Source organism: Strigops habroptila, chromosome 13 (assembly GCF_004027225.2).
Source record: "Strigops habroptila isolate Jane chromosome 13, bStrHab1.2.pri, whole genome shotgun sequence".
Classification (NCBI taxonomy): domain Eukaryota; kingdom Metazoa; phylum Chordata; class Aves; order Psittaciformes; family Psittacidae; genus Strigops; species Strigops habroptila.
Window position 1 is genome coordinate 12657799 of NC_044289.2, and position 24167 is coordinate 12681965.

At 43.0% G+C, this 24167-nt stretch overlaps 1 protein-coding gene across 3 annotated transcripts in view; it reads left to right on the forward strand.

The window, feature by feature from the left end:
* Positions 1-24167, forward strand: part of CPNE1 (copine 1) — a 39430-nt gene extending 15263 nt beyond the window's left edge. For all 3 annotated transcript variants that reach the window (XM_030502918.1, XM_030502919.1, XM_030502921.1), the window contains 15 exons: positions 12101-12229; positions 12770-12949; positions 13706-13780; positions 13979-14050; positions 14382-14465; positions 14934-15023; positions 18546-18641; positions 19586-19672; positions 19776-19835; positions 20224-20357; positions 20985-21039; positions 21118-21169; positions 21715-21848; positions 22022-22258; positions 23016-24167. In XM_030502918.1, the coding sequence (XP_030358778.1) occupies positions 12101-12229; positions 12770-12949; positions 13706-13780; positions 13979-14050; positions 14382-14465; positions 14934-15023; positions 18546-18641; positions 19586-19672; positions 19776-19835; positions 20224-20357; positions 20985-21039; positions 21118-21169; positions 21715-21848; positions 22022-22258; positions 23016-23132 (1602 nt within the window). In that variant the 3' untranslated portion in view covers positions 23133-24167. The remainder of the gene's footprint in view (positions 1-12100; positions 12230-12769; positions 12950-13705; positions 13781-13978; positions 14051-14381; positions 14466-14933; positions 15024-18545; positions 18642-19585; positions 19673-19775; positions 19836-20223; positions 20358-20984; positions 21040-21117; positions 21170-21714; positions 21849-22021; positions 22259-23015) is intronic.

Consider the following 24167-nt stretch of genomic DNA (forward strand, 5'->3'; position numbering starts at 1 on the left):
TCTTGTGTGCTCTCACGTCTACAGCCTTAAGTTCAAATGGTCTTGCCAGTTGCTTCCCAAATAAGAAAGTAAGATTTCAGATGTAGTGAATATATTTCCTTCTAACTTGAATCTCATTTCCACAAAACCAGTTTTGTAACTCTGTATTTACTGCTCTCATGCCGACGTGACCTAGACTGTAGCTCCTCATTCAGTTGCCAGTAAATCACAGCCAGGATAATTTCAGGACTGGAGTGGAGATTGCCTTTACAATACATGGTGGAGTACATTTTCCCTGTAAAGTTTAAAACTGAAAATGAAGGACTTGGAAGGTTTGCATGGGGAAAGCAAGAATTGATGCTACCCCTAAAACTTCTTTGGTTGGCATAGCCTGGCTTTTTGGATCGATCACTGCTTCTGGAAGGCTGGTGACTTTTTGAAATCTTCATATTGTGGTTACGGTGTTTTTAACCAAAGAAATTGGTGGGATGGTGTCGCTCTGATTGTGACCATCTGAAGGTAGGTGGAACTTCCAGGTAGCTGTTTCATAGTTTCATTTCAACCATTTCCCATTAAATGTGTCTCTGTGTGTGGCATTGCTCTGTGCGACAGCAGGAAGCTTGGAAATGTTTTCTAGTCACTTAGGCAGATTTGGGGAGGAAAAGAGTCAGAACCTAAACCACTTCAAGAATTCCCTTTAGATAGTTTTGATTGAGTGCCTTTTATGATAAAATTCATATGACCACTGTTATGAAGGTTTCAGGCCCCTGTGTAGCACCTATTTGCTCAGTGACCTTCTTGCTGTGGTGGTATTTGCCAGAATGTGCTCCATAATGTGCTCCATAATGCAAGCTTTTTACAAAACTTGCTGTTTTCAGCAGTGTAACCAGAGCAGTGATGCTTGTTTTGACTGGAGGATGGATGTGGAATGTGGAAGGTCCTTGCTGGTTTGAACAGGAAGCTCAACTTGAAAGTGAAAATGATGGTTGCTGATAGTGTTGGATTATTAGCCAAATGCTCCTACTAAAAGGGCAGTATTTATAAATCCCCTCTTCTTGAGGAATACTAATGCGACCAGATACAAAAGCAAAGAGACTAATTGAAGTGAAATTAGGCTTTGGCAGTTCATTGACTCAATGGAGGGGAAGCTGCTTTCTTTAAGGAGGGCAGGCAGAGTTGTTAAACATTACTAATTCACTTGTCTAGGATTCCCCTGCTACACTGCAGTGTTGCTGCAGGGCCAGTCTTTGTGTTATAGGTCCAGTCTCATACAAATCAATGGAGTGTTTTCTATAGCACTTAGAGCTATTTTCATCTATGGACTTGAGTGCTCTTAGGAGGTAAGTGTGTGTGCACGGTGGTGGTGTGTAGCTGATTTGTCTCTGACTAAGCCAGTGGCAGAATGTTTTCATTCATTTAACTTGTGTTAAAGGCACATCAATCATTAACATCAGTGAAGTGGCTTTAGGGTAGAAGTTCAAAGGTTAAGGCCGAGCTCTCACTCTTCAGCTTTAATAAAAAGAACCAAGTGATGCCCTAATCTAATGAAGAGTGTTTGTGGTTCAGAAACTTCACTGAGCTTGTGTGGAAAAGAGCGGAATAAAACAGTGAGTAGATAGTTAAATTCTTAAACTACTGAAATCCTGAATCGAAATTCAGTTGCTAATAGTAGAATGTATGAGATCTATAATCGAGCTAAATGGTTTGCTGTTAATGAGTTAAACCTGAGCCCTGCACCATCTTACGTGTTCTTAGATTGTAAATCAAAATTTGTTTTGATGGTCAAGTCTGTTTTAAGGTTTATAAAGACAACTGTAGTTGTTGTCACTTAAGTCAGTGATAACCCCTGTATGTACAGAAAAGTGTTTGGAGTAAACTAGATACATCTCTTAAAGAAAAAAGCCTTTCAAGTATATCTGAAAAATTACATACACAACATCATGATGTACTGCACCAATGTCCAGCAAGTTTTGAAGGCTTTTGTTTTGTCTTCTGGACACTTATCCCTCCCTTTGGGTAACTTACACCGTATTTTGGTTAAGGAGATAATCCAAATGGCATTTCTTCCTTGCAGCACAAGCAGTATGCCATGCTAGCTCTCTGAATGAGGAGGTGGTATTTGACTACCCTGATTACTCCAGGAGCAGAAAGGGGGGTGTGCAAACAGTGCTTTCCTTCTGTTGGATGGCTTGTGCTATTTTTCGTGTTCAGTTGTGCTGGTAAAATAACTTCATGCAGAAGCAACAGTAAGTTTTCTGAAGCCAAAAATTCTTTGGTTTAAACAAACCCAATAATCGGTGTAATATAAGTCTGCAGATGGTGCATCTATATGAAATATCAGCTATTTTGACTGAATATGACTATAGTATTATCATTTAATTCTGTTACTGTGAAAGATGAGAGGAGTCCCTGTAATCAAGTTGTACACCAGCCGCAGTGTGGTGTCTAGTATGTTAACCTTCCTCCCCGTCTTGTTTAGTCTTGGAAAGATAGTAAGGACCTGTGTGTCGAGTGTTCTTGAGCAGCCCACACTGCAAGCTCACTTACGTGTGTAACGTGAAAACAGATAATTTTAATCTTTTTGTGGCCTTCCAATCCTTTCGCTACTGCATTAGATACAAATAGAAGCTGGTTGGTGAGGAACCTGCAGTGAACAAGCTGGTAACATGCTGAGCCTGTCTGATGTGTTGTCCTGGCTGCTGCCTGTCGCAGTTATTCAGCTGTTCTCTTACTGTGCAGATAGTGCTCTGCTGCCCACAGAATGTGCAACCGGAGTTTCCAGGTTCCACCTAATGGTGGTAACTCCAAGCCTCTCTACTTACAGTAAATGGAATTAAATTCATGCTTTTACAGCTGTTACATTTACTCTAGGTTTTTCATCAGGCAGGTTTCTGCTCAGAGAACTCTGCCTTAGGTTGGTCATATTTATTAAAAATTTCTTGGAACTATTAATTTGACTTTGAGAAAATAAAGACACTCGTCTGTGGGAGAATCTGAGGCTATAGGGGTTTTAGGTTCTTAACTTGCAGAGGCATGTTTTGTAAAGGGTGTAGGCAGGAGAAGGTGGATCTGAAGGAGAACAGAAAAGGGACACAAGGCCAATGTGGTGTTTTGTGGCTTTTAAGTACTTCTGTTGTTATTCTGGCTGGGGGAGAGAAAAAACAATGTTTAAAATCCCTTGCTATGTCCTTGCTTTTATTCTACTTTTTTGTGGTGGTGGCTTTTTCTGAGGGTTTTTCTGTTTTGCAGCATCACTATTCTGTGATTAGGATTAGGACGTAGAAGTGAAGATGTTTGTACTACAGATGGTAATAATTAAGTGGCAGAAAAGTATTAAGGGGATGTGAAGCATGTACACAAAAGGAAAAGAAGAACTGAAAGACAGTGTTGGCATAAGAAAGGCTGAACTTGCAGTGAGTAAATCAAAGAAATCAATTTCTTATGAGTACTGTAGAAGCAATATTATGGGATTTTTTCCAGATCATATTTCAGTAGGAGCTACATTCAAGATAAAAGTCCATAAAGAAGAAAGCCTGAATTGTGTAATATGAGAGTAGATTCTGTAATGCACGAGAACGTGAAAGGTCACTTCTGCTTTGTGTCCTTACTCATTTTTTAGGCAAGAGTTGTCACTGCAGTAATTACTCCAGGACAACCACGAATAGTCTAAAGAATTCATCTGGGGTATCTCAGCCTTTTTTAAAAAGCTTTATTTTGAGCTCATGCTGTTCATACAGTATGTGCTAGTATAGACATATGGACCTTAATGAGTTTCTGCCTTGAAGTCACCTGCGTAATATATCTACATTTAGGGGAATGGGTAAAATGTGGGATTTGGAGTAAGTACAGGATTGCTGAGGTTTCCAGCTTTTGGGAAGGATAGAGGTTGCTAAAGGGATCAGCAGAAGGAACACCAAGATGTTGCATCAAAAATCATGAGTGCGTGTAAGTGGCATGTTGTGGTACTTGTAGGTGAAGCTGCAGTGAATATGGAGTATAGTGTAGTCCTCAGTCTCGGCTTAAGGAGTTTGGACTGAGGAGTGGAGGATTGAGCCGTAGCCAGCTTGATTTATCGGGCGTAGGACAGAATGTGCCTGAGATGGGAATAGCAGGAGTTTCAAAGGGGAAAAAATGAGTCCTTACTTGAAAAAGGCAAAGATGATTTGCAGTGTAAAACTGCATGTTTGGGGTTGTTTCAAAGGTCAGTGTGGTTGAGCTTTTAAGTTTGTTTTTCAGTTAAGTTGTTCTTTACATTTCAGTAATAAATACTTGAGAATCACGGGGTTGGGGGAGGGAAGCAGCTGAATAAAAGAATATGAAAGGAATGAAAAAAATCTTACTTGGTGAGAGAAGTCAGTGAGCACTTCAAGGACTGCAGTTACTGTTCCAACTTAAGCCAAATGAATGACTCCAAAGCCCCAGCCTGCTTTACATTAGTATTTCAAGGAAATGTTTTTTTATATTCTGCTATTAAATGCTATGAAGAACTTGTTTTCTTTTGCACGAAGAGCTTGGGAAAATAACAGGTTTTAAGTTCAGGTGTTAGTTTGAACCCCGCTGTAATTTAATACAAACTAATATCTGAAATAGAATCAGTGTTGACCTGTCAGTTTGATTGTATATTTCTCTGAAAAGGGGAGAATATGTATATCTAAAGGCAAACACATGCCCTTCTTTGAGCTTGTTGGTTATGATTAAGGTGGATGTTGGTGGTGCCTAAGTTAAGGGTGAACACTGAACAGTGTAAAGTTGAAATTGAAGAAGGTGGTGGTGTTTCCTTAGAGCTGGGGCTTGGCTCTTGTTCATTTGCAGGGGGGAAAGCTGCAGTAAAGAAGATGAAATGACTGAATTTCTTGCTGGCATTTTCTGGTGGAAGGTAGTTCCCTTTGTGACTTTAGTGCTTTATTTCAGCTTTTTTTTTTCCTTAAAACTGTCCTGAACTTGTTATGTTTATAATCATAAATGGGAGCTTTGCCTTCTCAGTCAGTTTCTGCAAATGTCTCAGGTTGGATTGACACAGCAGCACTTGTTCCTGTGGGCTGACTTATGATACAAAGCCCCCAAGTTCTCGTTGTGACACTTCTTCAGCTTCAGGGTTCGTGTGGAGACAGCTCAATGAGTAGAAAGAACTAGGTCATAACTTCCATGTGTATTTAGTGCCTTAGGTGTGCAATAGTCAGTTACCTCTTTGCATAAGGTTGTAGTCAGGACAAGGGGAAATAGCACAGCCTCAACACTTCACCCTGTAGGAAACACAGGTCAGCTTTCTGCTGTGTGTCCATCCTCCTTGGCAGCTCTCATCCCAGAAATGAAGACTATATGATGGGCCATGGATGCTTCTTACGAGGACTGCATCAAGCCTTCAGAGCAGCTTGGTTAGGCAGGTGTTTGTAACTGTTCAACATTCTACTTCTTTTTTTACAATCAGGAGATGCCTTTTGTTTCAGGTTTTATGTCAAATTTGTAGTAACAGTTAATTATCCCCCTTCCCACAAAGCTTTCATTGATCAGTTGACACATGGTGACAGGTAACTTGGAACACAGTATAGAGAATACTGATTATTATCTGCCTGCAGTAATGCTGGTCTTACCCATCCCTGCTCCAAACCTCCAGGAATAATGAAATGGTAGAAAAAAATTGTGGCTGTTTCTATTGTGTGCAGAGCTTCTGGGATGTGGGATGAGGCTTTGTGGCCTATGGAAGAGCCAGTGTGCTGGAAAGAGGCTTTATTAACTGTTGTGGACTGTGGTCTTTCTCATGAGACTCCTTAATCTCAGTTTAAACTAAAGATACTTTTTAATGCATCTAATGGTACAAATCTTTATGATTTCTTTTAGAGCCTCATGAGGTTCAGGAAAGCAGGATCACACTAGGATTCTTATTTTAGTCATACATCATCAGTGATGCTGATGCTACCTCAGCATCAGCTTTGTAATATCAAACCCTGGAATGTTAGAGGCTGCCCCTTGAAAATTGAACTAGTAACCTGAGAAAGCTTTGCTTCTGCTAGCCTGCACATCCAGGGATCACAGCAGGAGAAGAGAGAAGCTGTTCGGAAGAATGTAGGGTGATAACTGCAAGACACGGGATTAAACTGAGCGATGGACAAGGAAGGAACTATGTTAGGTTGTTGAGAAGTGCGAGATTTATTAACTGGGATGGTCTGTTACACGTGTTGGGTTTATTTCTTGGGTTGTTGGGTAGCTTAAGGCTGAGACGGTGAAAATTGCAGTGGGTTTGTGCTGCTGGCAGAATTGCTTGTGTTCTGTTTGTAAGCAGAATGTGAGGCAGAAGCTGTAGTCAGTCTGGTACAAAATAGGCTCATCTGAATTCAGCTGTCCTTAAGGCTTTAATACATGTGCTTAAGCTTTAGTTCACCGAGTTCTTCAATGTGTAATATTTTGGCGTACACTGAAATAGAGCACGTTGGGTATCTTGTACAGCGTGATGTTAGTTGATGAGGATTTATTCATGTGATTAACTAGGAACAAACTGCAGGTTTTCTTGTGCTGAATCCTTGCTTATATTCTATCTTATGTGGAGCAGTGAAACCAAGCTGGCCGCAAGACTGGCTTCTGCAATAAAGCTAACATGTTCTCTCCAGCAGACATGACTACTAAAAATCCTGCTGGTGGTGTGTGACGCTGTGAAGTTAAGATTTTTCTTATCCTCAGGGTGACTCCATGGGTTCTGTGAGCTGCCATACTGGGGCACAACCCCTTCTTGCCCTGTGCTCCCCTTCTTTAACCCATCCTCCCCGTGTAAAGGGGAAGGGGAGCCTCTGGCTTTCAGGTTAGTGCGATATGGAAGCATGTAAGAACAAACGTTGTAATTCAGTAATTTTTACCTTATGCGGTCCAACACTCGATCCTTCATCGACTAAATGGTAGCACTGCTGCAAAGGGATAAAGGCAGAGGAGTTTGTTTATGCTTCAGACACTTCTCTGTGGCATTTTGGGGAAATGCGAGACCCTCCAGAGCTCTGAACTGGGAGAGTTGAAACCTTCCATCATGCTTGTTCTGGAGCTTTCTTCAAGTGTAGGTGGACTGTGCCTTCTCTTATATCTTGCTTTTACGTGTTGGTTAAGCTGAATCAGAAGAAGAATGTTTAGAAACTATGGAGTTGATTTTGTTTACACTGGAGAATGTTCTTTTCTGTAGAAATGTGAAAAGGGTGGAAGTTCTGCAGTGCTTATATAAAACTTAAGAAAACAGCAGGTAATTTCTTATTCTTCTGAGTGCTGTAACATGGATTTCTTACGTGATCTTTTTTCTAGAATGTAGCTTTTCTTTGGCCTCTTGATTATTTAGGAACAAATTCTTCACTGGTCTGTTTCTAGAACAGCTGCTTTGGAAATATGGGATTTGTCTTTCCATGTGTGTTACACAACTGTTGGAGTTTGTGATCTTCTCACCATGAAGAAGTGATATGCATAGTAAACATAATCTTGCCTTTTTTAACTGGACTTCAGTTTGGTTGTCTGAACAATTAAAGCGTACTTTGTGGGTCCATTCTGTGTTGTACTTGTGTAACTGGGAATGACGTGGTTGAGCAGTGAAAGGCTTCTCTGGAGTGTGTGGTCAGGCTCTTAGACTTCTGTGGGTAGTATTTTGCTCTAGAGTTCGTAGGGATAACATGGGTGATGTATTATTTGTCTTCAAAATGTGGTGTTATAGCATGTCCAGTTGTAACTAAAGGCAAAAAATAAAGGTGCCTGATGGATCTGAAGCTGAGTGTTGGAAGCTCTCCTCTTGAGAGAGGAATGTGCAGAATTCTGCTCAAGATGAAGCTTCACAGGTGATGCCTCTCAATAGTGAGTTCCCCAGGTTGTGAGAGTATTGGATCAGATTGTGTGGCTATTGTCAGTATAAATTGTTGATTGTGGGGGTATACCATAACATCAGCTGTGATTTTACAGGCTATTCCTCGCAACAGCACTTACCCAGTGGCTTGCTTACATTGCCTTTTCTTCTGAACCCACTACGCTGGGATGCACCCGGTGGCTCTGGTTTATGCATTTTAAATAGAGTTTGGATTTATTACTGAGTTTGGAGTCAGTTTTACTTGGCAAACTGAGTTTGTGCTTCTAGAATAGTTTTGTCACTTCCAGACCATGCTGTACCTTAATCTGCCAGTGGTGATTAAGTTGGAGATTGTTAAATTGTTGTCATTGGAAGCTGTTAAAGATCAATCTATAAGAAATCCTTTATACGTTGAATGTGGTTTAAGACCGTTACGGAAAGCAGTTTGCTCTAGCTGCTGTCTCTGCTTTGGAAATAGCCATTGCCTCTTGTAAAGCAGAAGTTTCAAATACTAGACATCAACATTGGTTATCAAGGGTAGTTGTGAGGGGGGAAATAAGAAATCAGTGAATTCTAGAATATCTGAAACTGTTGGAAGATAGAAAAATTTGGCTGTTGCTACAAATGTAAATAATATTCTGTCATGGTAAAGAGTAATTGTTGAAAGTCTAAAAGCTAACTTTATGTAGTGTTGTATGAATGGATATAAATATAAGTGCTGTACAAAAAGTTGGGGAAACAACATGAGATTTGTTTTGGATGTGTTGACTTGAATCTGCAAGCTGAATGACACTGGTGTTCTTTGGGTGCATGCCAAGGAAAAAAGGAAGGCTATTAATAAAAATAATAAAATCTCAAATTCTTTCAGTTCAATTACATCGAACTATATCCTTAGCCTGGGATCAGAGCCTTTATGGAGTGTTTGAGCATAGTAACCCCTAGAACCTTTTTCTCTTGTCATGTGTCTGTTTACACAGCATTGGTAAGTGGTGAAGCATCACCACTCACTTGGTTCAAAACCATACTGCTGGCACAGTGCGTGCTCCTTGGGATTAAGCTGGCGTGTGCCAGCTGGGCAGCCTTCAAAGTGATGAAATACCAAGAAGATGTTGCAGGGCTGTGTGGAAGTTCAGAATGTAGAAACTTAAGAGGAAGGAGAAAGCATCACAGGGTTCTGCTTGATGGGGGAAGCAGGATCAGAGGTTGTATTAGATGTGAGGTTGTTCTAAGTGGTATTCTCAAAGCCTTCAGGATGGTCACTCCTCTCAGGAAATGAGCAGAGCCTTTGAGGAGAGAGATGGAGATGAAAGATGATTTCACAAACAGTTCAGCTTTTTATGGGAAGAGAGATACAACTACTACAGTAAAATACAGTTTATTATTAGGAGTGAAAGTAAATTCCAGTTTTTTTGCTTTAGGGAGGAAAAGGGAATATTTGAGACAATGCTTAACATCATTAAATCCTGTTTAGAAACACCTGAGAAGTGAAGTTGGGGCTAGTTTTCCTAATTGCTGAGGAACCCCACTATTCCCCCCCTTCAGTATTTTTGTATGTGTGTTTGGGAATGAAAACATACTAAGCTTTTGATCTTTATAAGCTTTTCAGATGCAGGCAGGTTTCAAGAGATTGGAGCTTCTCCTAGTAATTGTGCGAGCAGGATAACTGGGTGAAGGTGCTTCCCTAGGGGCCAAGCAGATCTTCAGGCTTGATTGAAATAGATGTTTTGTCTTAACAGACCACCTGTGCCCTGCTCTCGCTGCTGAGATGCACAGACTAGTGTGTGATCGGGATTTTCTGCTGCTATTATTCAAGGGATGGATTGAAACTGGAGAACACCACACAGTGTATTTGGAAAGCTGTGAAGTGAAAAAACAACTTTGTGTGGGCTCCTCAGGGATGTCTGTAGGCAGCGACATATAAACAATTGCTGGCTGAGGTTCAAACTGATGTTTTCAGATTAAGCATGAATTTGATCTGAATCTGTTGAGGATAACAGTTCTGCCTGTGGTTGCTAAACCACCTTTCTGGGTATCCCCCTGTATTGGCAAGGAGGGAGTCCAGCCTGTTAGAACAGTTCCTGCTCAGCTGCTCTCAGCAGCTGGACTGGCTGTGCTCTGTGTTGTCCTGGTTGTCACCTGCATCAGCCCGTGCCCTGTGATCTCCGAGTGGACAAGGATGTAGCAGGAAGGGATCCCTTGTGGCTTGTAACTTCTCAGGGGTTCAGCAGAACATCTGGGTTGTGTTTCAGGGGAAATCCTATGCCTTACTGAATCCAAAACAGCAGGATGAGACAGCCTTCTGGGTGTTACTGCATTGAAAGATAAATCCTTGAAACTGTGGAGTATTTTCATAATGTCATAATTGATACTGATTTCTGTCATATCCCCTCCTGACTTCGTTGTGTAGTTTAAGTTCCCATGTCAGACTATAAACTTACTGTTGTCTTTGTAACATGGTATAACTGTGTATGGACTTGTTCTATGTGCAGCTTGAGTTGTGTAGCAATGGTTTCCTCCCAGCAAGGGACTGCTGCTTCGGGGATGCTAAAGCTTGCATGGAGCCATTTCTTTGAGATTAACTTTATTCCTGATCCTTTGTGCTCTGGTGGGAAGGAAAGGTAGCTCCTGGTTCTGTCTCCTGTCAGTACAGAAATCTCTGCAGTAGAGGAAAATAGAGGAGAAATGTTGGCACGGGAGCCAAGGCTGTCCTGATTGTCAGATAGCTGGTGTCATACAGACATGTCTGATTGTCTGTAGAACTGCAGGCAGTGCAGACATGTGACTGAGATGTAAGCTGGTCTGGTGCAATGGCACGTGTAGGTAAGGGAAAACCCCAATACCTGTGACTTGTGACTTTAGGAGAAATGTATTTATTAAAGGCAATAAGTTTCTTTGTGAATCTCGTTTGGGGTTAAGGGCAGCTGAAGCAGGAGATGGATGGCTCTGACTAGGCCATTTGAAGTAGCCTGGTCAACAGTTCAACTTGTTTGAAGATGTTGGCGTTAAAGCTGCTGCTGCTGCTGACCTTAGCAGAAAGCTGAACAATGATCCTCTTTGCCTAAAGCTTTGCTAAAATTCTTACTGAGCTCTGGTTTTGCCCTGCCACCATCACTGGAGCATCCGAGTGCCATGCAATAGCGAATTCAGTGACATTAATGTTTGTCCAGGGCAGACTGGGCAGTCAAAAGGGTTAAATGTTGTCTAATAAAAGTTAATCTCTTTGAGATATTTAAACTCTGCAAGTATCAGCCCTGTGGATACTCCGATACTAGAAAGACCAGACAATTTCCTTATTTTCTGAACTCTGAAGGACCTTTCCTATGAAATACTCACATTTCAAATACTTGTTAAAGCTCTCAAGCTGTCTAGTCTCTTGAGTGTTTTTTTGATGCTTGAAGCCTTCATCTTCTAAATTCAGGTTATTCAGCCTGGAGAAGAGAAGGCTCCGGGGAGACCTAAGAGCAGCTTCCAGTGTCTAGAAGGGCCAACAAGAAAGCTGGAGAGGGGCTGTTGGCAAGGGCCGGTAGGGACAGGACAGGGGGAATGGCTTTAACCTGCCACAGGGGAGACTGAGATGAGCTCTTAGGCAGAAGCTCTTCCCTGTGAGGGTGCTGAGGCGCTGGCACAGGGTGCCCAGAGAAGCTGTGGCTGCCCCATCCCTGGCAGTGTTCAAGGCCAGGTTGGATGGGGCTTGGAGCAACCTGGTTCTATCACTGATGTGTAATAAAATTCAGTTCCCACCCTGTTACACGCTTACGCTGCAGTTTTTGTGAAGGCAGCACTGTAAAGAAGCGGGGCTCCTGAGCAACGTAGGGGCCGGGAGCGGGGCCGTGCAGCGGGGGGGGTCCCAGCCCTGCACTGCGATGAGCCAGTTTCGCCCCCTTCAGCTCAGGGCGGCCGCTGCGGCCGCTCTCCGTGCCGGGGTTTCCTTTCCGCGGGAGGTGGCTGCCCCTGCACGGGCAGCCCTTGAGCTCCGGGGACGGTGTAACCCACCTTCCGCAGCACACCGTGCGGGAGAGGCTTTACAGTCTCCTTCCCCCGGGGTGGGGGGACGGGCCCTTCGCTCCGCCGGGAGCCGGGAGCACAGCCCGATGGGAACACGGGGATAGCGGGGCCGGGCCGCGGCGGGCGCCGCTCCTGCTGCGGGCGGTGCGCGGAGAGCCGGGACCCCGCCGCTGCCGCCCCGCGTTGAGGAGCCCCGCCCCCGGCCGGCAGTGCCGCCGCCAGCGGGGGGCGCGGGGCCGGAGCGGCGGTCGGTCGGTCGGTCTGTGGGTCGGTCTGTCTGTCGGTGGGTCTGACCCTGTGCTCTGCCCGCAGATGGCCGGGTGCGTGTCCAAGGTAGAGCTGTCGGTGTCCTGCCAGAGCCTCCTCGACAAGGACCTGGGCTCCAAATCTGATCCACTCTGCGTCCTGCTCCAGGATCTGGGTGGGGGCCAGTGGGCTGAGGTAAGGGTTAGGGTTAGGTCGGTCCCACTTCACCCTCGGGGGCAGACGCACTGGATTTTCCCTATTTCCATCCCACCGCTTTTCCTAGTGGGTGCATGATACCTTTAATTTGGATTTGCATTCAGCAAGCAGCCCCTGGTGCCCACGCTCAAACTCTGGGATTTTACCTTCATTGTTTCGTTAATTGCTCATACATTTGCTTAGAGTTGCATTGGGTTATTCGCCTGTTATGGTATGGCCTGCCCCCTTTCCTTTACCCCAGAGCACACACTCCAGAGTACAGAAAGTGTTCCCCCAGATTTTTTTCCCCCTATTTTCAGAATTTTCACATATAGTAACATTTATTATCCAATGCAGTTTCCCTTCTTGGCAAGCCATCAGTCAGCCTGCCTGCATGGCCTGGTTCATCACAGCACAAAGCATGGGCTGGGGTGTGTAGCCCGGCTGGTGCCTCTGTTCGACCAGTGCAGATGAAAAGCTGTGAGGGAGAAAGCGTGCTTCTTACTAATCATCAACGTCTTTCTTTCTGTGTTTGTGCAGCTGGATCGTACGGAGAGGGTCAAGAACTGCCAAAACCCTGAATTCTGCAAGAAACTGGTTGTGGATTACTACTTCGAGAAAGTGCAGAAGCTGAAGTTTGGTGTGTATGATATCGATAACAAGTCCTTTGATTTGAATGATGATGACTACCTCGGAGGGATCGAGTGCACACTGGGACAGGTATGCATTAGAAGCATGATAAATGATGTACAAAGTAACAACAGGCGTTGGGTTTATAATGAAAAATGGGGTGAAAGACTGCTTTTTCAAAGGCTTTGACACATTCAAATTTGAAAATATCTTGTTGAACAGGTTCGTTTGTTACTGTTTAACGTAGTTAGAAAAATCTTAGTGTCACAATCACAAAGCAAAGGTTGGATAATACACATGGTTTGCAATTAATTGCTTAACTTAGGAGGCACTTGTAGCACTAAAGGCAGTCTGGGAGCAAGGAAGACGTGGTGCTTGGAGAGCTCTAATGAGTTTCCTTTGTATAAAGTGGCCCTTAGGCAGTAAATTTGGGGAAATCAGGCTTTTTGAGATTCTGTATTCATTTCCTGAGGAGGGGTTTGTATAGCGAGGCAGGAGAAGAAAGGAAGGTTCATCTTGTTAAAGAAAGACTTGATAAATTAAATAGTCATCTTTTTCTAAATGTCTTTTTGGCTGCTTGTGATGAAAATGCCTCTTGTGTCTCAGCAAAAATAGGAGGCTAAAGTTAAGTTTGGAGACATGTTAGTGGCTACTGTTCTGTGGATAGTGAGAGATTTTCAGATTGTTCAGCCATTCAGGAACACGAACTCTGATGGCTGTCATTGTTGGAAATGCATTTAAATCCTTTTAGATCTTTTAGGAGGACTTGAAAATTTTGCCCTTGAAAAGTAATTCTTTGCTCTTTGTCTAACTTGATATTTATATTTATCTGTCTTTTAACCTTAGGTTGTGTCCAGCTCTGTGTTCACCCGACCGCTGGAATTGAAACAGGGAAAGCCAGCAGGAAAGGGCACCATTACAGTAAGTAAGTTTTTGTGTGGAAAAAATGGTTTCTCTCTTTTTCATATGTTCTGGTTTTCTATCAGCATATCTTCAAATGCTGCATGTGTACAGGAAAGACAAATACTTCTAGCTACAGTTTCTTTCATGGACAAAGTACAAGCAAAACTCTGTGAGGTTCCTTCTTTAATGTTTTCTTCCTGAATTTCTGTGGCACAGATTTCAGCAGAGGAGATTAAAGACACCAGGGTTGTGTACTTGGAAATTGAAGCCCAAAACCTGGACAAAAAGGTATTGTTTTAAACTGTATTGCATGCTTCTGTGATATTTACAGTTAGTGGCTTTTGGCCAGGACTCTCTTTGTATTTGGAGACATTCAACTAAGCTAGGTAATTCTTGCAGGAGTGCATGTGATCCTTTACTTACAATGAAGCAAACTGGAAACATAGTTTTTTGTTGAAGTTCACAATGTCAAACTAGAAACTCAGCTGCCAGGTTTAGGTGGTATAGTTTGACTTTGTGCTTTGTTTGAAGTATTGTGTATTGTGAAGTATTAGCCAGCTCTCCTCTATCTGAGTAAAATTTAGGAGGCTGGTTACTTCTGTTGGGTTTTTGTTTGCAGGATTTCTTGGGTAAATCAGATCCCTTTTTGGAGTTCTACAAGCAGAGTGACGCTGGAACATGGCAGCTGGTGTACAGATCAGAGGTAGTGTTTCTACACTGATGTTTTTCTTGATCAGAAAACTTTCTCCTAACGAAAGGAGGAGTCCCACTCCTGGTCATGCTTTGCTCCAGCTGTGAGTGCAGAACTGTCTCATATCCTAAAAAAGGGGTTCTGCTCACTGACCCACCAGCAAATTGTCTATTTGCTGCCTGGTGACTGCATGAAATTGGCTCAGTGAAGAGTCCAACCATGCGCCAAGTGAGCAAAGTGGCAGGACTCTTCTCCCCTTTCAGTGGTGATGAGCTGTTAGCTTGGCTCAGCTCTAAAACTTACCTTTACCCTGAGCTTCAAGCTTTCATTTCTTAAAGAGCTTTTGCTTGGCTGTCCATGCCTGTCAGGGTTGAACTGACTGAGGCTATTCTTAGAGAGCCATGCAGAACACTCATGATACATTTCTTAGTGACTTGCACATCACATCCCTCATGTGACATTATGCTGTATTTTTTTAAGGTGATTAAGAACAACTTAAACCCATGCTGGAGGAAGTTCAGTGTTCCCTTGCAAACATTCTGTGGTGGAGATTTTAATAAACCCATCAAGGTACAGCCTTCAAATTCTCTTTGTTTGTTCCAATCTCTGTTGATGTTAACTATGAGTTATCATGTTGTCTGGTCCTATTTAAATTTTTAGATTGCCCTTCTAGGATAGTAATGTGGCAGAGAAGTGATTATATGACTAAGTATGAAGTCTGTATTAATACATTAGTACTTAGTTGTCAAACTGAGAGTAGAGGAAATGCAGAAGTGACACTTCCTAATGGTTCATTAGAAGAAGAATTATAACTTATTTTTCCACTATTGTGGCCAGGGTTTCAGGTTGGGTTTTGGTTTGGGTTTGTTTGTTTTGTTCTGTGGTTTTATGGGCTTATTTTTGTTTGGGTTTTTTAATTGTTTGTTTATTTTTAAAACTGTAGCTTTCTAGCACTGAGTTAACTGAGAAGCTCATGTGTGTTGGACAAGCTCGAGTGCCTTAGGATATTGACATAGAGAGGACCTTAATGCATCTCTCATTCATCCATTCATGAGACTGGCAGGCTTGTCCCAACTCTCTTTCAATCTATTCCAGCTAGTCGGAACTGCAGTAGCTTGTGGTCTTGTATATGAGGACTGATTCTCTCTGGTCCTGGCTTATGGAGGTGGTAGCAGAACAATTATATCTTCTAATAAGTTTCTACAGAAGAAGATCTGATAACAAATTCGTTAATTTCTATTCTAAGCAAAGCATTGATAATGTAAAGGCATTTAAATCCATAGATAATTCTGTGTGAATATAGTGTCTCTCTGCTTACACAACTCCTAAACACTTTCCATTTGTAGAATTTTCCTGCCTCATCCTGTCTGTGAAGAAATCTCATGCTGGAAGTTCGATCGGAAAGGTTTAGCCAAAAGCATGCATGATAAAGTTGTTATTTTTGCAGCATGGCAGGTCCAAAGAATTACTGAGATTACGAGCTTCAGATGTGCTGCGCTTTTTGATCCGTGGCAATGTTTTAAGTGGTCTTCAGGAGCTTTTATTGTTAGGGAATCAACAGTCTTAGGTCAGAAAGAAGTCCTCTTGGTCCAAAAGCAAGCAGCAAATGTGGAAAGGAGATCTCAAAGAGTTGCGTATTATCACTTGTCGGAATTGACATGGAATGGCATGGTTTTACATGTTCTATTAGGTGAGGCTGTGTTATAGTCCAAAAAGATTTGTGTGCTAGGTGGTTGGTTTTAGTTGGTTGCTTTGGTTTTCTGGGGAGTTGTGTGGTTTGGTTTGAATTTTGGTTTTGTTTGGGGTAGTTGTTTGTTTTCCAGAAGCTTCCTTTGGAATGTGCTTTGGAATTCACTTTGGAATGACCTGCTGCTTAAAAAAGATAGATTTTTTTTTTTTTTTTTTGCCGTTAGTTCTTCTCAGCCAAACTTCTTTGATGCATGTTAGCTGTGAAAAGGGATTATCCTGTCCTTGTACTGAACAGGTTAGGGAAGCCAGTCAGAAAGGGGAATCCAGGCTGACAGGTTCACTTGCAGCACTAAAGGATGTAATAATCCACTGGTGTTTCATTTTTCATCTGGTATTTGCTGCTCTGAACCTCTTGTTTGAGGCTTCAAAATATTTATTTAGGAACAATTATGTGTGAAATAACAGTGTCAGTGAAGAGAGAACTCCTTGTACTTCCTTGTAAAGTGGAAACATTTTGACGCATCCCCTAAACATCAGTTTTGCCAGCTATGTACAAGGATTATGTACTGAATATGTGTGTGAACGTAAGTCTTCTGATCAAATTAATGATGCTACTGAATATTCTGATAATTCTTTTCACATTTGTGATGCAGAGTGATGTTCTCCTTGTTCTGTGTTCAGAACAGCTCAGGTTTGTGACGCAGCCTAATCTTCTTGACAGTTTTGTTAAAAAATAGGGGCAAATGAAAGTAGCATCTCTTTCCCTGGAGTTATTTAAATGGAAATAACAAATGTGGGGGTTAGTATTGGGACTAAAGCTGCCAGTCCATGTGTCTGATGGCATATCCATAGAGGCAAACCTATTTTCTGTGGATTTTTAAAGTTCCTCCTGTAGGTGAAAGGGACCTTTTACCCACTGACTGTATTCCAAGACTCATAATGAATAGTGGATAGTTCATTTGCAAAGAAATAATTTATCAGTGAATAACTGATAAATATACAGTGTCCTGCGGTATCGATAACAGGATTTTGTTTGCAGCAGCAGCACTCTTCAGGCTGCATACAGTGAATCTTAGCCAGTTCTAGAAAGCCCTTGCGAAAAGAGGTTTGTTTTAAGCTGTGTTATGCTGCGAACTAATAACAAAACTGGTTTTAAATGGAGTTTTATTGGTGTGGTTGAGAGGGGGAGCGGGAGAAAGCAGGAGAGGAGAGGAGGTGTGTGAATTCTCTGCAGCTCTGCAGTTGTATTGGCATGAAGGAGACAGTCCCTAAGGTGATCTTGTTTTCCCGTTCAGAGACTGAAGGACACAGTGCTTCCCATTTAGGTGGCTACATTAGGACATAATTCACCCAGCTTTTTGTAGGGGTTTCCCACTGGTACCAGTGGAAGATCCTAGTGGATCAAAGTCATCCTAAAAGAACCCTGTCTCAAATTCAGATGTCTAGCCATTGATTTGACCTCCTTATCGAGGTGTTGCCCATGGATTCATCTTGTCCCTTCGGCCTGAGGAGGAAGCTGTCACTGTGGTTTATACTGGAGTAACCTCAGTTTCTCAATCACTAAAGGCAGATCTCAAAGAGCTTTTGAATCTGTGTGGCACAAGAACTTCAGCAGGGGAGGAAGCAGCTGCTCACAACTGTTCCTTGTTCACAACTGTTCCTTGACTGACTGCTTCTGGAGCTACTTGTGTTCTGCAGTCATGTGTATTGTGCATGTTATAAATGCTCCTTAGAGCTGATTTTGTAGGGAGCTACTGACAATGTGCGTCTTGCTGTGTTTGCTCTAAGCCAGAGTTATTAGCATATTTTAATTTTTAAATGCATTGCTCTGATGCATTATCTGGTTCTGAAGCTGTTCGTGCTGATTTAAACATGACTGGCTCTTAATTAAGTATTATTTGCTTGATGAAAGGTGCAGAAAAAGGGCTCTGTGGAAATGGCATTTTCTTTGCAAATTGATGCTGTTGCTGGGCAGAAGAGTATATTCAGAAGATGCTTAGATAAGAAACTTTTAATTGCTTCTTCCCATTACCCCAGTTGCATATCTTGTCCTGAATGATCTCACATTTATATGTCAGGGCTGTGAAATGTTGGGGTATTTTGTTGTTCATTGGGGTTTTTTTAATCTCCTGTGTTTAAACAGGGGAAAGCTTTTAATTAAAACTTCCACTGTGCGTACTGAAGTGGGCGAGCAACTGAACATCTTCGTTTGCCTGAGATTGGCTCCGGGTGTCTCTCTTCCTGTCAGGTCTCAGTTAATGAGACAGATGCCAACCCAAGTTCAGGTGTGATAGGGACTTCATTGTCATTGCTGTAAAGCTGTCAGAGCCAATCCAGCAGGGAGCAGCTGTGTTCTCCTCGATGCAGTACCCTTGCCTATTGCTGCTCTCTCTTCTCTTTCAGGTCCAGTGTGCAGATCATGACAGTGATGGGTCGCATGACTTGATAGGCACTTTTGAAACTACCCTGACTCAGCTGCAGAAAGGTGGCAGCTCTCTGGTGAGTTTTCTCAATCCCTCCCTAACCTGGTCCAGAATTCAGTCTTCCACAAACCTTTTAATACTGACCTCAGAGATATTTTTAGTTGCTGCCTCCAAAAGTGATTTTTCTGTCTGTATCTCTGTATTACTAAGCCAACATCTGGGAAGAATAAAACCTCTTTTGGGAATTGCTCTATTTTCCTTGGGTACTGTTACCATTCCTATTCCTAATGACATCCTTGAGCCCGTTGTCTGCTGGCAGCCAGCCTTCTTTCCCAGCAGTTCAACTTGCTTTTGCCTCTGCTGAGTCAAGTGGAAACAAAAGGGCTTATTCATGCTTTAACAGATGAGTGCAGAGGTAGGGCTTGTCTCATGGGCTTGACCTGGTCACCCTCCTGAGCACTCTGGCCGCCTTTCTAGGTAACAGAGAGCAGCAGAGCTTCCAGGGGCCACTCTTTTTACCTTGTCTTGGGCATCCAGTGTAGAATAAGTTGAATCATTTGCTGGTGGTGCCAGTTTCTCTCTGTTGTCTGCAGTGAAAACCTGAACTCTCATTCTTGTGGAGATGTCTCATCTGAATTCAGGCAGATGAATTCACATGCAGGATATAGCCTAGGCCTGCTTCTAGTTGCCAGCTGGTTCCATTTCTGTGGTTGTTATCCGAAAGCCCAATGACACTGTTCCATGATTGCATACGGAATAACAGTTATGTTAAGGAGGGAGACTTTTCTGAGGTCTTTCCTTCTGTTTTGCCCAGTGCTGGGAGCAAAAGCATCCTATTTATCTTGTCAGAGAGCAACCAAAGTAGTTGCAAACGGTTTTAAAATGAAGTTTCAGGATTCTGCGAGGTTTTTGGGTAACTGTAACTGTGTGATGTGTGACACTGTTCCGTTTCAATTACTTGCCCTGCTATAAATGTGAGGGTATTTTGGGACTTGCTTCTTACATGCTTGCTTTCTGTAGGTGGAATTTGAATGCATTCATCCTGAGAAGAAACAAAAGAAAAAGAGCTATAAAAACTCTGGCATTATTAGGATAAAATCCTGCAAGGTAGGAAGATTTTACTGGGGGTTTTTTGCTTTTTTGTTTTCTGATAGTAATGAGCTCTGTTGTTGTGGAGAGGAGGTGTAACACTGCCTGTCTGTTCCTCCAGATTGAGACAGAATATTCGTTCTTGGACTACGTCATGGGAGGCTGCCAGATTAACTTTACAGTGAGTTGTTTCCCCACTGCACATCTTTGGTAGATGATGGGACAAGAGCAATGAGGTTGTGATCAGTGCTTTTATTTGCAATGTGAATGACATGTGCAGTGTGAGTTTGCAGTGATGAAGACTGCAAAAACCAGATTTTTACTTTCTTTGGTCAAGTAGCAACTTTAATGGAAAGAGAGTTTCTTAACTTTTGAGAGATCAGTCTATCTGTGGAAAGCAGTGCTACTCCTTAAACATGCATGTACCCCAGTAGGAGAAGGTGTGCAGGCTTGTTTGCCTGTTCCTGGGAGGAAGGGAGGTATGTGGGCCTGGTCTGGGTATGGTTAGTTGTTCTCATTTGCTTTTGGTGGTGCACCGATGACTTGCTGTCATCATCTTGCCTGATTAGGTGGGTGTGGACTTTACTGGCTCCAATGGAGATCCCAGGTCACCAGATTCTCTTCACTACATCAGCCCGGATGGGATAAATGAGTACCTGATTGCCATTTGGAGTGTGGGAAGCGTGGTCCAGGATTATGACACGTATGTGGTGATCTTAACTCATCCAGCCACTGCATCAAAAATGCACTGCAGTGGGTGTCAGTGATCAAGGCTGATTGTTTGTCCATACCTGTAGTGTTTGAATGAGTGAGGTGCTGCCTTTCCTTGGCAGATCCCTTCAGGAGCTGCTACTGCTTCCTCCTGCTTCTGTCGCTGCCGGGAAGGGCAGTGGTAGTCCTTCATAATTTGGCATATTTCCTTGGTTTATCCCTCCAGGACAAACCTTTTTTGCCCTTTTCTGGCCTTGGGTTACTCTGTAGTGCTGCTTTAGCTGCTCACTAATCCCTTGTTGCTGGTGGTGCATTTCAAACATGAATGTTTGATTCAGTGGGAACATGTTTGTCTGCTCTGTCCTTCAGCCGGACTGTGGTTGTGTTGCCTTTTCTCTTGTTATTTTGAAATCTCCTGAGAGTCCTGTGGAAATTCTGGAATTGCCAAGCCCAGGCCTGAAACCCTTGGAGAACTGGTGACTGGCCATGGGGGTTAGATGGGATACCCATTCCTCATGGCAGGACTAGAACCTCCAGCTGCTTTCTGAGAATGAAACAGAACAGTGAGTTATTAAAGAATTGCTCTTTCTCGTTTCTTGTTGTTTCCCTTTCTCTCCAGGGACAAGCTGTTTCCTGCATTTGGGTTTGGAGCTCAGGTTCCTCCTAACTGGCAGGTAGGGCCTTCACAACACTGAGCAGTTGCTCTGTCCATGTCTGCATTCCCTAACTGCTTCTAATGTCACCTTTCCTAGGTGTCTCATGAGTTTGCTTTGAACTTCAACCCCAGCAACCCTTATTGTCAAGGTGAGGATACCTCTTTATTATTAATATTTCACTGATAGGGACAGATGTTTGAAGTGTTTTATTCCTTTCATAACTGGTGAAAAACAGATGCAGCACGGGATGTGCAGCAAACATCATCTCACCTGGATGCTCACAGGAGTGGATGTGTGTTGATGCAGAGTTCTGTGTGGTTTCCATAAGCTCCAATGAAGGGGTCTAGATTTAATTTGATTGTTAGTCCATGCTGAAATTTTTGTTGCTTCACTGGACTATTTTTCCCACAACTTGCATAAAAAGCTCATGGTGATGTTAGAGGTACAGTGAGTGATGTGAATGAAGAGTGTAGAGTGAGGGAGAAATCAGCAAATCTGGTCTCTGTAGATGTCCTCTGGTTTCAGCCTTGTGCTTTGTATATTTGCTGTTATCCTGCAGCTTATTTGCCCTTTAGGAGTTCACAGCTGTGTGAGACTTATTACCCTTTTGCCCTATTATTTAGTAATGCTTATAAAAGAATTACTGGAGGAGTTGTGAGGTTTTTGTGGCAGCTTGCCTTCCTTGTGTTACAGGGATCCAAGGAATAGTGGATGCCTACCGCCAGATCCTGCCTCAGATCCGACTCTATGGGCCAACCAATTTCTCTCCTATTATAAACCATGTGGCAAGGTTTGCAGCGCACTCGGCACAACAAGGAACTGCTTCAGTGAGTGCATGCCCTTTCCTGTGGATCTGCCTTGGGTTGATATTTCTGTTTCCCATGTTCATGATGGGATAGAATGGACTGGTAAAGTGATTAAAGAAATTCCTCTATTTGCCTTCTGTTGTGTGAGCTTTGGTGGTGAAATCCCTAACTGGGTGCTTCCTAATGTTTTTCAGCAATATTTTATCTTGCTGATCATCACAGATGGAGAGATCACTGACCTGGACCAAACTAGGCAAGCCATTGTTAATGCCTCTAAGCTGCCAATGTCCATCATCATTGTGGGAGTTGGCGAAGCTGATTTCAAAGCAATGGAGTTCCTTGATGGGGATAATGGTGTCCTGAAGTCTCTGACAGGAGAACCAGCTGCACGAGACATTGTCCAGTTCGTGCCTTTCCGACAGTTCAAAAATGTAAGTTGTCTTTGACTTCAGCAGAGTCCTGGTGCCAGTGTATATGCAGTCACTGCATCTAAAAACTGAGTATGTGTTGAGGCAGCAAGCTGCATGCTCCAAGTGCTGTCCAAGCTGCTTGTTCCCAGTGAGAGTTGAGATGTTTGCTTCTGTGTTTGAAACTGTGTGCCTTGGCACAGCTCTCTTGCAGCTTTTTCTTCAGTAGCTGTTGTATCACTGATTTGTTATACTAGTTCTTGGCTATTGCAGGGTTAAAGGATCTCTCCTGGTATGCAAGCGTTTAGGCAAAGAACTGAGATCATATTGTCAGTCTCTGATGTTGAGTCCCATGAGTGATATAAGCTAAGTCTTCCCTGCTGTTGAAAGCAGTCCTGTCATGCTGCAGCTCCTCCTTCCTTCTGCTGTTGGCACTAGCATTCATGCACATTGCACAGTGAATTGGATTGAAGAGGGGAGTCAAAATGAAAACCCAAAATAAGAGACATTACTAGTGCCTGGGGCAGGTTCCCACCCAGATCAAGGCCATATAAAGGCTGTGTGAGCTTGGGCTTGTGATGGGAGCAGGGGTGGGAACAAGTGATTTTCATCAGTAATGCTTGCTGGGAATGACTGGTAGTGCTTCTAAAACTGCAGCAAGGAACTCTTGAAACAGGCATGTGGTGGGCTGCGCTCTGAACTTGGTTAGAGAGTTGGTCACTGGGCTCATCAATCCTTTCTGTGCAGCCTTCCTGATTTCCTCTCCCTGTTCTTTTTGCAGGCTCCCCGGGAAGCACTTTCCCAGACGGTTCTGGCTGAAGTACCTAAGCAGCTGGTGTCCTACTATAAGTGGCAGGGATGGCCACCCGTGAAACCACCTGAAGTAAAGATAATGTAGATTGCAGCCTGACCTGGCTGCCTGTGGCACCGCGGTGAAAAGAGCTGTCTGCACCCATGCTCTCCCTTGCACAGTATGGGGGCTCAGCACCTCAAGATCATACCATTCACACGAATCTCTTACCTGCTTGTGCTCTGTATCTTCGATCTTTGCTGTTCCTCATCAGAGGGAATGTAAATACAGAAGAAAACCACAACTGCTGGTAGTTTTTATCACAGGAAAACCAACCTTGTTGGTTTTTCACATTGAAACAGTGGCACATCATTGCTTGACACGACGCATTTGCAGCTTGGTGTCAGAGCAGGCATGTGCATTGCTTCAGTGCTGAGTTTAGTAGGAGAAGTATTGCTGTAATGATACTTATCATGTATTCCATGATATTTTTTTTTTTTCCTCTATCAAGCTGCCTTGGGATTTGGGACCCTTCTGTCCTGGTTGGTACCAAAGTCTGTTGGTTGGATGCCTGAGGCAGTTCTTGTCGTGCCTTTCTAAAGTGCCAGTATATTTTTATATGTCGAGGTTTATTTTTACATGTCAGTGACCATATTTTGCCATCTGATTTTTAGTCATGTTTTTCTATTAGTAAGAACTGCTTTTGTGATGGCCTCTTCCTGGGAGCTATTGTTACAATTTAAGAACACTGCACTTTGCTTATTGGGGGGGGGGGGGGAATTAATGGGGATTAGTCATTAATTAATCAGGGGTAGGGTGAGATTAATGAGTCACATTAATGTGACTTTCAAAATCGAGCAACTGGAAACATTGATATAAAGATGCTTTGAGTGATTTGTTGTGTGACGGAAGTTACAAAATTAAGAAGTAACTGTCTGTGGGACCCCAGAGAGGTGCCTCCTTGTCCTCAGAAGGGTGAATGGTGTGTTACATGGTCTGGGGACTGTAGAACAGGCTCATGGTAGCAAAGCACAATTGTTTTGAGAGACAGGAATTTCAAAATAGAGATAAACCTGGACTTGTCATTGCACTGTAAGTGGTCATCACTTTCCGTTTCATAAATAAATAATCTGCTTTGACTTA